The 15,034-nt window shown below is 35.3% G+C and overlaps 1 protein-coding gene across 2 annotated transcripts in view; it reads left to right on the forward strand.

The window, feature by feature from the left end:
* LOC129231707 (eukaryotic elongation factor 2 kinase-like) overlaps positions 1-14,342 on the forward strand; it is a 105,323-nt gene extending 90,981 nt beyond the window's left edge. For both annotated transcript variants that reach the window (XM_054866072.1, XM_054866079.1), the window contains one exon: positions 13,100-14,342. In XM_054866072.1, coding sequence (XP_054722047.1) covers positions 13,100-13,209 — 110 coding nt within the window. In that variant the 3' untranslated portion in view covers positions 13,210-14,342. The remainder of the gene's footprint in view (positions 1-13,099) is intronic.
* Positions 14,343-15,034: the final 692 nt, after the last annotated feature.

A 15,034-nucleotide genomic window follows, 5' to 3' on the forward strand; every position in this document is an offset into this window, starting at 1 on the left:
GGGATTGTAAATTGACTAGGACCAGTCTAGCTGGGCCCAGAGCCTGTTGCTGGTCGTCACTTTTGTATTTGTAATTTGTATTTGTACTTACTTCTGTGTGTGATGGGAAAGGCTGTGGATCTAAGCAACTTTGATAGAGGGCAGATTGTAATGACTCGAAGGCTCGGAACAAGTATTTCAGAAACTGCACGACTCGTGGGTTGTTCGCGACCTACAGTTGTTAGTACTTATGCAAAGTGGATGAATGATGGTGAAATCAGCAGTAGACCAGTGTTCGTACGCTCCTTCAAAACTCCTCCAATACTCCTTCATTCAGGAAATTTTTCTGAAGGGCCCTTCAAACTCCTTCATTTTGGTTTTAACTCCTTCAAAACTCCTTCTTTTTTAGTTCAAGGCTACATAATTTTCCTCTGTGACAGTGATTTAAAATACTTCAATCGACAATTTAACATTGTAACAAGGGCAAAGGTATGATTACAATTTTTACATAGTAATTTCGTATATTTATTTTTTTCATAAAGATGAGATTTAACTAAGCATAGAAGTCATAAAAGTTGAAGGCGAGAATATTATTAGACGACTAAGACATTTCATAAGTGAAGTAAAACATGCTTAAATGGTGCTTGGATATTTTTTCAAGTTTTATGATTATTGCTTTTCTCTCACTTTCAGCATAAAAAATCAGTTTGTTTAATTATTATTTAAATATTTAAAAATGCATTAGTAGATTTACTATATTAAATGATTGTGTTTCAAAAAACAATTGTGTAGCAAATCGCAGTTATGATATTGTAAAAAGGGTCATGCCTTGAAGCAGAGACAGGTTCATTAAATTGTGACTAGGGGAAGCGAGAGACCAAAAAGTGACATTACACAGGTATTATAACAATATGTTATGACATGTGACAAGAGGAGTAGTAAGGTGAAGTGTGACACTTTGTGACAAAGGGGAAGGGAGTCGAATATCTTTACTTGTAATAAAGCTGGTCTGTGTCTCTGGATCTCTGTTGCACGTATAGAGCCTATACCATTCAGCCGATTTTCATGAAATTTGGCACAAAATGTGTTCATAACGTACTGGTGAGCATCTTGAAGCGATTTTTCGAAAATTCGAGTTTTTTTCTATTCCCATTTTAAGAGCATTTTATCGAACTAATTATCATAACATGGGCAAGCAAATTAGCATAATATGGACGAGCAAATTAACATAGAAAATTGGCGAGAAATTCATCATCCATTTTTTGTTACTATACAGGCCAACCAAATGACCTTTTAATTTTCTACTACAGGCAAAGTCGTGCTGGTACCACTATGATGAATAAAAGTGTGACGTCATTCAGGGACAGCTCATTTTTACTCCTTCAAAATCTCATTTTACTCCTTCAAAACTCCTTCATTTTATTTCTGAAATTGAGTACGAACCCTGTCGACGACATGGTATTGGACATCCACACGCTATCAAAGAAAAAGGTCGTCGGAGACCAGGGCCGAACTAATACTCCGTCAGTCCATGCCCCGGCACGGAGTAAAGATTTTTGAGAGGCGCAAAATTGTCAAATCAAAATATGAAAAATATTTGCAACTGAGCTGCTGAAAAAAAAAAAAATAAGTTCTCTGGAAAAAATACTGGCACCATCTACAATTGAAGAGGGCGCATCGCGATATCCCTTTATCTATTCTATAACCGTAGTCTGCACAAGTTTGAAGTAAAAGGTGTTAGTTCTTTTATACTAATTACAGAGACTTTAAAATCATTTTGTCATAAGTAGGATCAACACCAGCAGGGGCGCCTCGAACTTAAATTTTTAAGAGGAGAGAACTTTTCTGCCGAACGGAGCTCTAAACTTTGCAGAATGATAAATTATGGATATTCACACATGTGCTTACATCTTTAGTAAATAATTACATTTAGGCATTTTATTATTTCAACTAGTGGTACCCGCACGGCTTTGCCTGTAATAGAAAAATTAAAAGGTCTTTTGGTTCGCCTGTATATTTACAAATAATGTATGGTGAATTTTCTCGCCACTTGGCTTGCACCCATGTTACGGTTCCACGTTATAATTTAGTATCTCGCCAATTGGCTTGTGTCCATGTTACGGTTCCACGTTATGATAATTAGGAAATTTACTCGTCAATCTTATGATATTTTTGTTCTTAAAATTGGAATAGAAAAAGACCACATCGAATTTTCGAAAAATCGCTTTGAGGTGCACACCTCCATGCTACAAACTAACTTTGTGCCAAATTTCATGAAAATCGGCCGAATGGTCTAGGCGCTTTGTGCGTCACAGAGATCCAGACATCCAGACATCCTTCGGATATCCAGACAGAGAGACTTTCAGCTTTATTATTAGAAAAGATTATGTCTCCAAATTTTCAGAATCATCAGGCAAAATGTCCCGAATTGTGAAATTTTTGGAAGATTACAGTGACTTCCCATCGGAAAAAAAAAAATTTGCGGTTTTTTTTTTGCAAACAGGAGCGAAAATTGAAAAATCCGACGTAAAAAGATTTTTTACAAGGTTTAAAAATTTTTATTATGACGATTGCGAAAATTAAAGCCTCGCGAAAAAAATGCTCTTACAGTATTCAGTGCAATTTGGAAACTCATGGCACGCTTTAGACTAAAAAATGTATAAATTTATAAATAAACAAGATAGCGTCTGGGGTGCTGATGTTTTTCTGTTTCTGTTTTTCTAACTTTCATTTTTTTCTTACCATGAAAATCTCAAAGCTGAATGCTGAAAAATGTATATGCCGTTAAAATATGGTTCAAACAGATAAATCAAAGTAGAGAGAGATAGAGAGAAGTGAGATTTAAACGATTGATATGAAAAGTCGCACTAGAAGTTGTTAAATGGTTGAAGGGAAAAAACGAAGGTTAAAACAAGAACTCTGCAGGAGATTAATGAGACACGATATTTAAAATGAAACATAGTAGAAAAATGACCATAGTTATCACACAAAAGTCAAAAATAAAATAATAAATAAATAAAAACACCTCCGTCCAAATCAATAAAATATACTTCTGGGGCTGTAAGCGTTTGAATTCAAACATGTTAAAATGTAAGGTAAGGGTGAAAATTAAAAGTTTTAATATTTCCGGTTTTAGGACTGTATTCTGAAAGAGTTCCCAGGGTTAGGTGAAACCCTAGAACCCAAAAACCTGATCCCTATAACATCATCAAAGATTGTCTAAAGTTGTTTTCGAAACTTTAATTTTGAAAAATTTCTGAGGAAGTCGCCGCAAATCTTACCCCTTACCCTAACGTCATCAAAGATTGCTTACAATTTGCGTAATTATAATTTCAATTTTGAAAAGTTTTCGCGGAAGTTTTTACAACCTTCCCTTTCCACCTTTAAAGGTCGACTTTTGTTTCAACGATTTCAATTTCGAAAAATTCCGAGTGGAGAGGCACTAAATTCTCCTCATCCTAACATCCCGAAGATCGTCTAAAACTGCGATTTTGGAAATTAAAACTTCTGACAATTTACTAATGAAGATTTCTCCAATCCCATTCCTTCTCTTACAATTACTTACAATTACGTATTTTGGACGAAAAATGTATGGGGGATGATCCCAGATCCCATTCCGTTCCCTTACTTTAACAAGTGTTGCCTGCCGACCGAGTGGTGTAATGGTTAGGCGTTGGCATCTTACGCCTGAAGACAAAGGTTCAAACCTGGCTTTAATCGATGGATTTTCAAGATGAATAAAATAGACAGCGCCCGGGTCGTATGATTTTGCGGCATGTGAAAGATCCTTCGATTATTCGTTTGGCTTGAAGTACTCTCGGGAAAATTAAATTCCCAGCTCAGTTTCGCATTGTAAGAGCCCAGGTACCTCCATCTGATACGGATGCTACATCGGGAGATAGCAATAGGTCTACAAAAGTCAAAGCCTCTAACACAGTCCCATTAGAAATAAATAAAAAAAGACAAAGATTGCTAACTGCATTTTTTTTTTTTTTTTAAGAAAATTTTCCTCTCTAGACACTTTGACAACCTTTTCTTCCCTTCTCTTTTTCAAATTTTGTGTACAGAATTAAAATTTTGAATCGTTTTAAATTTTGTTTTGAGCCTCAAGTTCGAAAAATTCCAAACTAAGGTCCCCTTAACATTCCTTCTCTTCCATCATCAAATCATCAAAGATTGTCTAAAATAGTGTTTTCAGAGCTATTATTCAGAAAACTTTCCAGGGTGTAACCCCTAGACCCCCTATTTAGGCGCAAAATTTACCCATGACGCAATGTTCACATTGCTTTTCTTTTGAGCAATCACGAATTGCTTATTGTTTTCACTTGACCGTTGAACGACGTCCCGTCCCTTGACTTTATTTTTCTATTATAATGCAGGCGTCCACGTGCCTCGGAATCGAATTATTTAGAAACGACCGTCATTGTACACAATCTTTTTTTCGCGAAAAAAGTATTCAGCACATAACAACCAGCCCCTGGCATTCATTTGAATTTTAAAGTCTTAAATTCTAATTTTTGTTGCGATAAGAGCCATTAGTAGAACCCAAGGAGTAGAGTCCTATCGCAATTCGTGATTGCAGAAAACATAATCTGATTTCAAAATCTCAAAATTCAAACTGTTTCATTTATTTATTTGCACATAGAAAAAGGATTAGTAATATGCATGTAACATATAAGTATAATTCTACTAATTCTAGATTCCACATAGATAACACAAGTCTCCTGATTTGTGAGCTCATAGCGCTTCGCGCCCCCACACCACAGGCCCGGATTTCTATTCCCGGGTGGAGCATGGTTGAACTCAGCCGTTCATCCCTTCAGTGGGTCGATAAAATGAGTACCAAGTGCACTTGGGAACCAAACACTGGGGGTTCCGCGTTAGGCTGACCACCTAACCGGGTCGTATGCCTTGCAACCCAGAGCCCCTGGTCAGGAAAACTGAGTTGGGCATAGTAGGCCTCGGTCCTCATGGACTGTCGTGCCGCAGGGTTTGGCTTTTTTACTCCCACTTAAGCCACAGATGTTAGATCTACTCTCTCTCTCTCTCTCTCTCTCTCTCTCTCTCTCTCTCAGATCGCTGTCTTATGAATGGAGAATTTGAAATCACCAGAATCAAATCTGTCAACCGATTTGAAAATTGTTATTTACAATTTACATTAATTGCCAAGTTAATTTGACACATTTTATGTGTTTGCCAAAAAATGTAAAAAAGATCATGTGTTTTTTTTCATTTGTTGGGGGGGGGGGGGGGCTCTTTATACATGCAGTTCAAAAGGGGCGCAATTTTTCCCTTTTGCACGGAGTGGTTCAAAAGCTAAATCCGGCCCTGCGGAGACTGTTTCGCATGGTGAAGCAAAACCGGAGCCAGACAGTGGTTCAGCTGACAGCCCAATACAATGCAGGGCCAAGTAGAATAGTATCAAAGCACACTGTTCAGCGGACACTGTTGGATATGGGGCTACGCAGCAAATATCCCACTCGTGTGCGTTTTTTGACCAAGCGTCATCGCCAACTGCGCCTGCGCTGGGCCCGGGAACATTGTGACTGGTCCAAGGATCAGTGGGAGAGAGTTGCCTGGTCAGATGAATCATGTTTTGTCATGCATCACGGCGATGGCCGTGCAAGGATACGCTGTCTTCCGGGTGAACAGTTGCTCCCTCAATGTACAGTAGATCATACACAGGCCGGTGGTGGCGGTATTATGCTTTGGGTGACTTTCTCTTGGGTGTCTGTGGGACCCATGGTTGTGGTACAGCAGACCCTGAATGCTACAGGGTATCTCAACATCATTGCAGACCAGTTACACCTTTACATGGCCTCTGTTTTTCCAGCTGGAAATGGAATGTTCCAACAGGACGACGTCCCGTGTCACAAGGCTAAAATTGTGTTGGAGTGGTTCGAGGAACATGATGCTGAATTCCAGCTAATGTCCTGGCCACCTAACTCACCGGATCTCAATCCGATAGAACACATTTGGGATGTCATGGGATGGCAGCTCAGCGTTCAAAGACCACCAATTCGCAATATCTCAGATTTGCGTAACAATTGCTTAAACATCTGGCACAATCTATCTCCGGCCATCTACCAAGGACTTATGGCATCCATGCCAAGGCGGGTTGAAGCTGTGTTACGCGCCAAAGATGGGCCAACTCGTTATTGACAGGTGGTCATAATGTTTTGACTCTTGAGTGTATATACAGTCAAACCTCCCAATAGCGGACACCGTGAGGACCAAAGTTTTTGTCCAGTAACGGGGAGTGTCTGCTATTGGGGAGTCTGAATTTACGATGGCATTTTAATTTGTATTTTGAACCTACACACAGTGTCTTGTTCTAAATTAAATTAATGAGTATTGCTTATATAAGTAAACTTAACTAATAAGTAAATAATCCGCTGAATCTTTCGGGAAAATAAAATAGGAAGGCATTTGTGTAAATTGTTTCCTCTAGCTGAACAAAACCAGTCAAACACAATGGAATCAATGTCGTTGATTTTCAGCACCTTATTTTGTTTTAGACTGTAGAAAAAAGTAGCACAATCTGGCAATACGTACCGATTCCTAATTAGCGTCTGGGGTGGGAAAGGACGCGGAGCTGACGCTTGTCTCCCGAAATCTAGTAGAAGGGGGGGGGGTGCCGTTAAGTTGCACAAGAGTATTTTTTCTCTCCCATGCAAACTGATAAAGCAAGGTACTGTGTAAAAGAAGAAAGATTTTTTCTTTTGCTTTTTTTGCTGGAATTTCGTGCATGAAATGAAAACAAACCTTTCATAAGCTTCGACTAAAAAATTCGACTTGAATGTCTCCTGTGTTTGGAGAAAAAGGGGTGTTAACCCTTTTATCGGTACTGGTTAACCCCAGAACATTGTAAAGGAGTAGAAAAAATGTTTGCCACAAAAGCAGTGCTGAGCAAAAGCTTACCAGACACAGAAAAATAAACCGAAACTCGGCTGATTTACTGTCCACTCACGGAGTGTCCGCTAACGAGAAGTGAAATACACTATACGCCCATCTCGAGGGTCTGGGGATTCAGAAACTGTTCCCTAACACCGGTATTCTCCACTCCGGTTAAAACTCGAACCGAGGCTTAAACCTCGAAGCTGAGAAACTACTCTATTCTCCATCCCGGTTTGGCGTTAAACTCGGTCACGGAACCTTGATGGAACACCCACTTCCAGAGCTCGGATTGTGACCGGAACTTCGACGGTTTAAAACTAGATTTCCTTCCCATCATTCCTTTGTGAGCAAACAAAATGGACGACGGCCGTTTGGAATATTTTGAGCGATTTGCAAATGCTAGAAACTATTGATAAAACATTCTTGATAGAAACAAAGATTAATTACAAAATTTAATCAGAATTAACATTCTTTATAGGTGTTATCAAAAAGTACGGCCAAAAACATTAATGCAATGCTCAACAGAATGGTGCGAAAAAAATTATTTTTTTTTAAATTTCCATGTCACTGTAGCGCGGAAAAGTTGCGATTGGTAAGAATTTTTTTTTTTTTTGAAATCTGATTTATTTCTGCCGCACCGTTTTTTCGTATTTTAAACTTTCGCCTCAATTAACAACAAAAACGTTACAAAAGAATACTGCATGAAAAATAACTATTTGGGGGGGGGGGGGGATTAGATGCCACTTCTGAGAGAATATCTTAGAACACTTTCGTCCATTACAAACTATCCTTTATCAAATAATTTCTGGAACACGAAAACTTATTATTTTTATAATGCAGCATTACTCCAATTTTAAAATGCTGGTCAAACAATTTTTAAACCGCTAATAGTTTTTTAAACAAATTCTTCCCTGAATTATAATCATATAACGTCACAACAAAGCTTTAATTGCTAAAGTTTTGTTTTAAATTTGTGAAAAATGTGACAAAATAGCACTTACCGTTATTTTTATGAGTTTGGGGAAAATGAAAAAATGGTCTGAATCAAAATAATCACGAATGCTCAACTCGGCTGGGGGAGGAGGGGAGGGGGTCATGGCACAGAATATGCCATGAAATTTTTCGGGGGGGGGGGGGTGTTCAAGGAATAATTTCTTTTTTTAGAGGGGTCATCCAATTTGAGGGTCTTTGTAGTGTTCGGGAGGGAGGGGTGTACCCTTGCACTTAGGGAGGGGGGGCACCCTTGGAAAAATCAATTACTGTTCTTAAACCTGTTGCAACTTTTTTACTCAGATCAATTATTGAAGTAGCAAGGTATCTTGTCCAATTGAGAGACCGAAATACATAAATCATTCTAAGACAGAAAATGATAGAATGAAGCTGAATGTTCCACAAAATTTCAATCCGCAACACAATAATATCTAAACGAATTTAAAATTTTCTTTGTTTCAAATAATTATAAATAAAACGGTTCAGGAGATTTTTAATTGCAGAAGAAATTACTATTACTAGCTTCATGAACACATTAATGTGGAAAAATATTCTCAATGGATGAAATAACATTTGATTTTATGCTAGGGAATGTAAATATAGCAGCAATTAGAATGTGACTTTTTTTTGCGTACAAACACGCATATAATTACAAGATAGGGGAAGAGAAAGAGCTTTGAAAAACAAGTGATTGTAAAAATTAAGGTGTGAATGATAAACAAGGAATTTTTACATGGGCGTCCATATGCAAAATTTTAAGGGGAGCAGGGGGTTGCTCAGATATTTTCCACATGTTTTAGAAGGATATTTTCCCGTGGAAACCGATTTCAGTACAGATTAGAGTGAATAAAATTTGACATTTTTACTTATTCAATAATGGCTGGAAAAGAAATGTTTTTACATTTTAGCAAAGAAAAAAATACTAAAGCAAGGAAGTTCTAATTTCTAAGGGGGGGGGGGGCTTGAGTCCCCACTTGCCCCCTCCCCATATGGATGCCTTTGAATTTTTGGATGATAAAAATATAAAATTATTTTTTGAACTTTTAAAAAGGACTATATTGCTGAAAAAATAAGTTCTTCACATGGAAAACTAATGCAGGGCAAAATGCAGTTTATGAATTTGTCCTGTGTCGTTTATATTAATAAGTTTATGGATTTTAAAGACAATAAATGTTAACAAATGTTTCACAAAATGGAACAGATGGAGGGGGGAGGGGATCGGGTTCTAAAGCCAATACATTGTAAAAAGTTTTTAATATTATTGTAAATTATTTTTCTTTTCTATGTTTTAAATTCTTTTCCTTCTTTCTTTCAAATGCATACACAATATAGTAGAAAATATTAAGCTTCTATCTATATTATTCAAAAATGTTTACCTAACACACAAGAAAAAAAAAACATTTATGACTGACAGATTTTCAATATGAGAAAGAGACTAATATATTAATCAGTAGCGTGTCTAGAAGGGGGGAGGACAACGGTCTGCCCCGGAATTGCACCCAAAGTGGATTTCAAAGTTAATAAAATAAAAAAATCTTAATTCTCTGAAGTTTTCCCGATTTTTTTCTTAAATCATATTTAATCCATTAAATGCCAACGAAAACAAAGCACAATATTGCGCTTGGACGGGGCACGTTACATATGCGTCTAGGGAAAATTTTACGTAGAATTTATTCGTAATTAACCTTTTTTTCAATATTCGTAATTAAACTCGTTTTTTAATTGCAACTATAGTTATAATGCCAAAATAAAAATAAGTTGCTGTTTCTAAAAAATAGCACGATTTTAATATTTACATAAAACATCTTTTTGAAAGAGGGGGGAGGGGGTGGAATTCGTAAATTACAGCCCGGCCCAGATGAAACCCTTGCCAAGAACGTGACTATATTATTAAATTAGTTTTTATTTCATCTTGATTAATAACAATATGAATAAAAAAACATTTAATTAATAACAAGATGAAAAAACTTTTTAAGTTTCTTTCCAGAAACATTAAAAAAATGCATTGATGTTTTTAAATTTCAAATTGAGTCTAATAAAAAAAAATTGCATGAACTATAGATCCATTTTGCTACTCCCAATTCTTATTATATGTCAATCATTCTTCAGCGCGCGAATTTACTACCACGTGGAATGCAGTCAGGTAGAAAATGTCACGTGAGTCACTCTACCCAATGGTAACAGCCGTTTCATTTCTACTTCAGTTAAAACTCGGCTCCCCTAAATTGTGCTTGAAATGACTTGAAGAATACGCACCGCGTTCGAAACTAGTTTTCTTTCATCTCCATGCTGTGACAGTATTGAGAATAGGGCCGTATGGGGAGTGTCCGTTAAGGGAGGTTTGACGGTATATATATATATATATATATATTTATAGTGTGTGTGTGCATATGCGCAGACATTACATATATTACATAATAATTCAAGGTGCTTGAAATATTGTATTTTAGTTTAAGGTGTGTTTTTTTTTTATTTTTACAATAAGTGCAGAAATATTTTTTAAAAAAAGATAGTCTCGATAATGTTAAACATACATTTCAGCACTTTCAAAATTCTTGCATCCTAGCAGTGGCGAATGCAGGATTTGGTTTACTCCAACTTTCAATGAATTGAAACAAGGCTGTTACGAAGTCGATAATTTGGGAAGGGGGCTCTAGCAAGATCTTCATTTTTTTTCAAACGTATGCATAGCAAGATAGAGAGAAAGAGAATTAACAATATGAATCTACAGTTGTAAGTGTAACAGTCGCGATGGTACTCCCTCGGAAATTGGTCAGAATCGTAATTCTAAAATTGCAATTTACACGATTTCTGGTGATGTTGGGGGGAGGAGAAGTTCAGGGACTTTTATGAATGACTCAAGCTTGGAGACTTGCCTTTGAAATTTCTAAAAGTTCTAAAAAGGAAGTTTTAAACGATTTTTAAGGATGGAGGAGGGGTAAGTGGATAAAGATGCCCTCTAATTTTTCGAAGATAAAAATGATGTGTCATAAATATGCTCAGTTGTAGACTATCTTTGTTGAAATTTAGGAAAGAAAAGGGTTTCGAATGACCTTTCCCTGGAAAATTTTTGAGTTTGAGGTTCAAAAAAAGTAATTATAGGCCATTCTAGTGAACATAAGGTAAAAAACTTATATTCGGAGCCTCTCCCCCGCCCCTCCGCAGTTTTTTCGGAATTGATGTTCCAAAAACGAAATTTTAGACGAGTTTTAAAGATGTATGCGGGAGAGAAGATCTCCCAAAAGTTTTTTTTTTTGAAATTTTAGTCTAAAAAAAACAGAACTGTAAGTTATTTTTGATGACAAGGGGAAATGTTTGTAGACCCTCTCCCAGAACCTTTTTTGAAATTTAGGCACTGGAAACGAAATTTTATATTATCTTTAATTATGTGAAGAGGCACTCCCTTGAATATTTTTTCGAAATTAAAATCCTAAAAATCTATTTCTTGGTTATTTTTGATGAAGTTTGAAGGCTGGGAGGGGTTCGGGGCTCTTTCCAAAATTAAGAAAAACTTTTCCCGTTTTTCCAAAATTTAAGCCTTGAAACCGCAACTGCAGGACACTATTCAGGATAAGGTTGGGGCTTAGAGAATCTCTCACAGAAATTATTCGAAATTGAAGTTCCAAAAACGAAATTTTAGACGGTTTTAGATAATGTTGGAGGGAGGGTATTTGGGACACTGTTGCAGAAATTAGTAGAGATTCAAGTCCCTAAACCAAAGTTTATGATAATCTTAGAGTATGTTCTGAGATCAGGTACTCTGGCATGAGTGGAGGAGGGGTTGCTGTAGCCCCATAGCCCTTCTCCTGGATTCACCATTGCGCTCACGTATTGATGCTACTCTAAAATGATGCTATTTTGCCCCTATGTGTTTTAATTTTTCAACTATGCAATGATATATTTTTCTAATATAGGGATAATGTCGCGACCCCCCCTAAGAATTCATTCGCGACCCCATTGGGGGGTCGCAACCCACAGGTTGTGAACCACTGACTAGTGTAATATTTTCTTTTTCGTTTTCTATAATCGAGCTGCATGATATTGAATTTAGGACCAATGATAAATATATCTCATCAAATCCATCATTTTATTTAAAATATTGATTTAATATTTTGGCTAAAACTTCATGTAGGTTTTGTCACCTCTTCTACATTGGCATACAGTAAAAACTGTTGTAGAAAGTTCTGTTACAAAGTTCTACACTTGGTTCAAGTATGCATTGGTGCAAAAAATACTAAGAGTTTTAATTGCCAGTTCAAGAATTAAGATTAGCAGATTGAAATTTTTATAATAGTGTCTAGCATTGTTCAAAAAATGCTCTGCAGTATAAATAAAGTAAACAAAAATTCAAACTAAGTCATACATATTAAAATTACATCAGATTTTCTATCAATGAAAAAGTTGCTTTCCAGTAATTCTTCCATGTGGTTTTTATAGATTCAACTCTTGAATACCATCTTGCATCACTCAAAGATTGTCAAGTAAAGAGCCTCAAGATATATTTGTTGATGTGAAAGTATTTTTTTCATGTGGGATGTTTTTGAAAAATAGCATATCTTTAAAAAAAAGTTTCCATGAAAGCATATAATTCATCGAGTAGCTAAAATGTATTTCTAGTACAAGGCATCAATGAACACGTTAATGTTTAAAACATTAAGTTGTAATATGGAACATAAAAAATTTTGTAAAATGACATGGAGTTCATGCCTAAAAATTGCACAAGTCTCAGTACTGTAGGGGCATCTCATACAATATGCACCATCATAACATAGAGCACACATGTTTGAAATGTTGAACCCATATGAAGAGATTACTTCTTCCGTTAAGACAAACAATTACTCTCCATCAGTTTTTTCTGTTCTGAAAATGCAGAAAAAATGCAGGTTATCTAAATTGAATTTACCCATTTTTTATTATTCTTAGTGAAAATGTGTATTGAAAGAATTTAATAATAATTTCCAAAAGTGACTATTATTTTTCATCTACAGACCGTGACTCACGGAACGGATTTTAAACACAGTAAACCAATCTGAAAAGAGGAATAAATAGAGACAACCTTTTTTTTTTCCCTTACACACGTGACACAGCATCAGAATTAATGAAAATTATTATGTGTTATAAACATATAATTTTTTGATAAGGTTGTAAATTCATCTTACAAATGTGTAGCTTTACTTTTAGTAGCATCATAAAAATTTCAAGTTAATCTACATTTTATATTTTTGCTTTACAGGTGAATTATATAATTTAGCTGCAGAAGTTGCTATGTCATGTATGAAAGGAAAATTGGCTAATAAGTATTACATGCTGGCAGAAGAAACTTTTGCTGAAGTTGAAGAATAAATGTTCCTTTATTTTTATTTTTACTTTTCAGTCATTTTCTTCTTTACTTTTGTTTTTCTTTTGATAGTATCCTTTACTTTCACTTGGCATATTTACTGTTATTTTGATTTGATTCATGTGGTGATACTGTGACAACACTTTGTTATGCAAACAAGTAGCTTATCAGAAGCTTATTCATTTTCCATTTTGTTAAGTTCAGCATTTGTAATTGTTGTAAAGTTGTGATATGCACTTTTTTTTTTTTCTATCTTTCAGAATAGCTTATTAGAATGATAATGTTTGACTTGTTTTACAATTTTTTAACCAAATGAAACATTTAGGGAAAAAATAGTCTTTTTTATGTTTAGAAAGATCTGATTTGATCTGAAATTAAGATTGATATGATTGGAACTTGTTGTATAGGTTTTCAATTTTTGAGAAGTGCTATTAAAATAGGTTAGAAATTTTTATATGATACTACTTAAATCAGAGGTGATTGTGTTCGGGTATTTTACCGGATTTCCGGTATTTTCATCTTGATTTCCGGTATCTTCATCTTCGAAAATACCGGAACTTCTATATTTTCAGAAAAACCCACTTTTGTAAAACTTAGGGTGATGTTTAATGAAACACCAAAAGTCCAAACTGAAGAAGTTTTGTTTGGTATAAAGCGTAAGCTACGGTCATATTTTGTAAACTCTATGATAATTATCGAAGAACAGCTGGGTTGGGGGATGGAATAAAGGCTAGATAAGAAGAATCTATGAAAAATTTCAAGAAATGAGAAAAATTAAAAGAATTTAACTCCCACCGTGCACATGGACGTATTAAGTCCAATTAAAGCTTCGAGTTTTAGCCCCAACAAATAATTATGTGTATAAATTATTTATATACATAATATAATGTATAAATACACGTAATATGTATATATATATGCCCATCAAAACACTTTTTCTTCTTGGAAAAAAAAGTTCAGGTATTTTTTCATGGAGTCACAATCACCCCTGTTAAATGTTTTCAATGCACTTCCAGTGCACAGTAGTTAACTAATGTGAGAGCAGAATTATATTTGTATGAAAAGTTTCTTTTGAATTTGTTTATAAGTTCAATCCGTTTTTCCAGATAAACGAGGGTTACATTTAGAACAAAGCCGCTGACTTAAGTGTCTGTTTCATAGTAAAAGTTTTGTTTTTTTTTTAAATGAGAGGGAAATACTGTTGCTCCTCTTCCCATATTTTCCCATATTATTTCATTTTATTTATTTCGAACGTTAGCATTTTCTTTCAAAAACAGACATCTTTATGCATAATGTTTCAATTGCTGAGCTTTGTGTTCTCCCCCTAAATGTGTTCAGAATAAATCTAAAGGAAAGTCAGTAAAGCATTTTGTAATTGTTAAAATTCTGACATGATTGAGGTTCAGTTTCAAGGTTTTTATTATTAACGTAAGTAATTGAACGTTTTATTAATGTTATCACCTTTTATTATTTCTCTATTTTTCAGATCTATTTAAATAAGTACTATAAAGTTTTCGTTACGTGTGTGTGTGTAGAAGTTGCTAAAAACATGAGCCCATATGAAATTTGTACGACTTTTTTTTTTTAACTATTGCTTCTGAAAGTTAAAAAACAACCACATTGCAAACAGCTATTAAAAAGTTTTCATTCAATTTTACATTAAAACTGACTGCACTCAGATAATTTTTAGAGCATTCACTGAACGTTTAGCTTTGTTCAACAGTTAATTTACTTTTAGAGTGTTAATTTTGATCATTAGCATTTTCTTCCCAAGTGTTACTGCGCTTTCATGCTACTTGCCATTTTTACTTTTCATAAAATTAAGAAGAG

Source organism: Uloborus diversus, chromosome 1 (genome assembly GCF_026930045.1).
Source record: "Uloborus diversus isolate 005 chromosome 1, Udiv.v.3.1, whole genome shotgun sequence".
NCBI lineage: Eukaryota > Metazoa > Arthropoda > Arachnida > Araneae > Uloboridae > Uloborus > Uloborus diversus.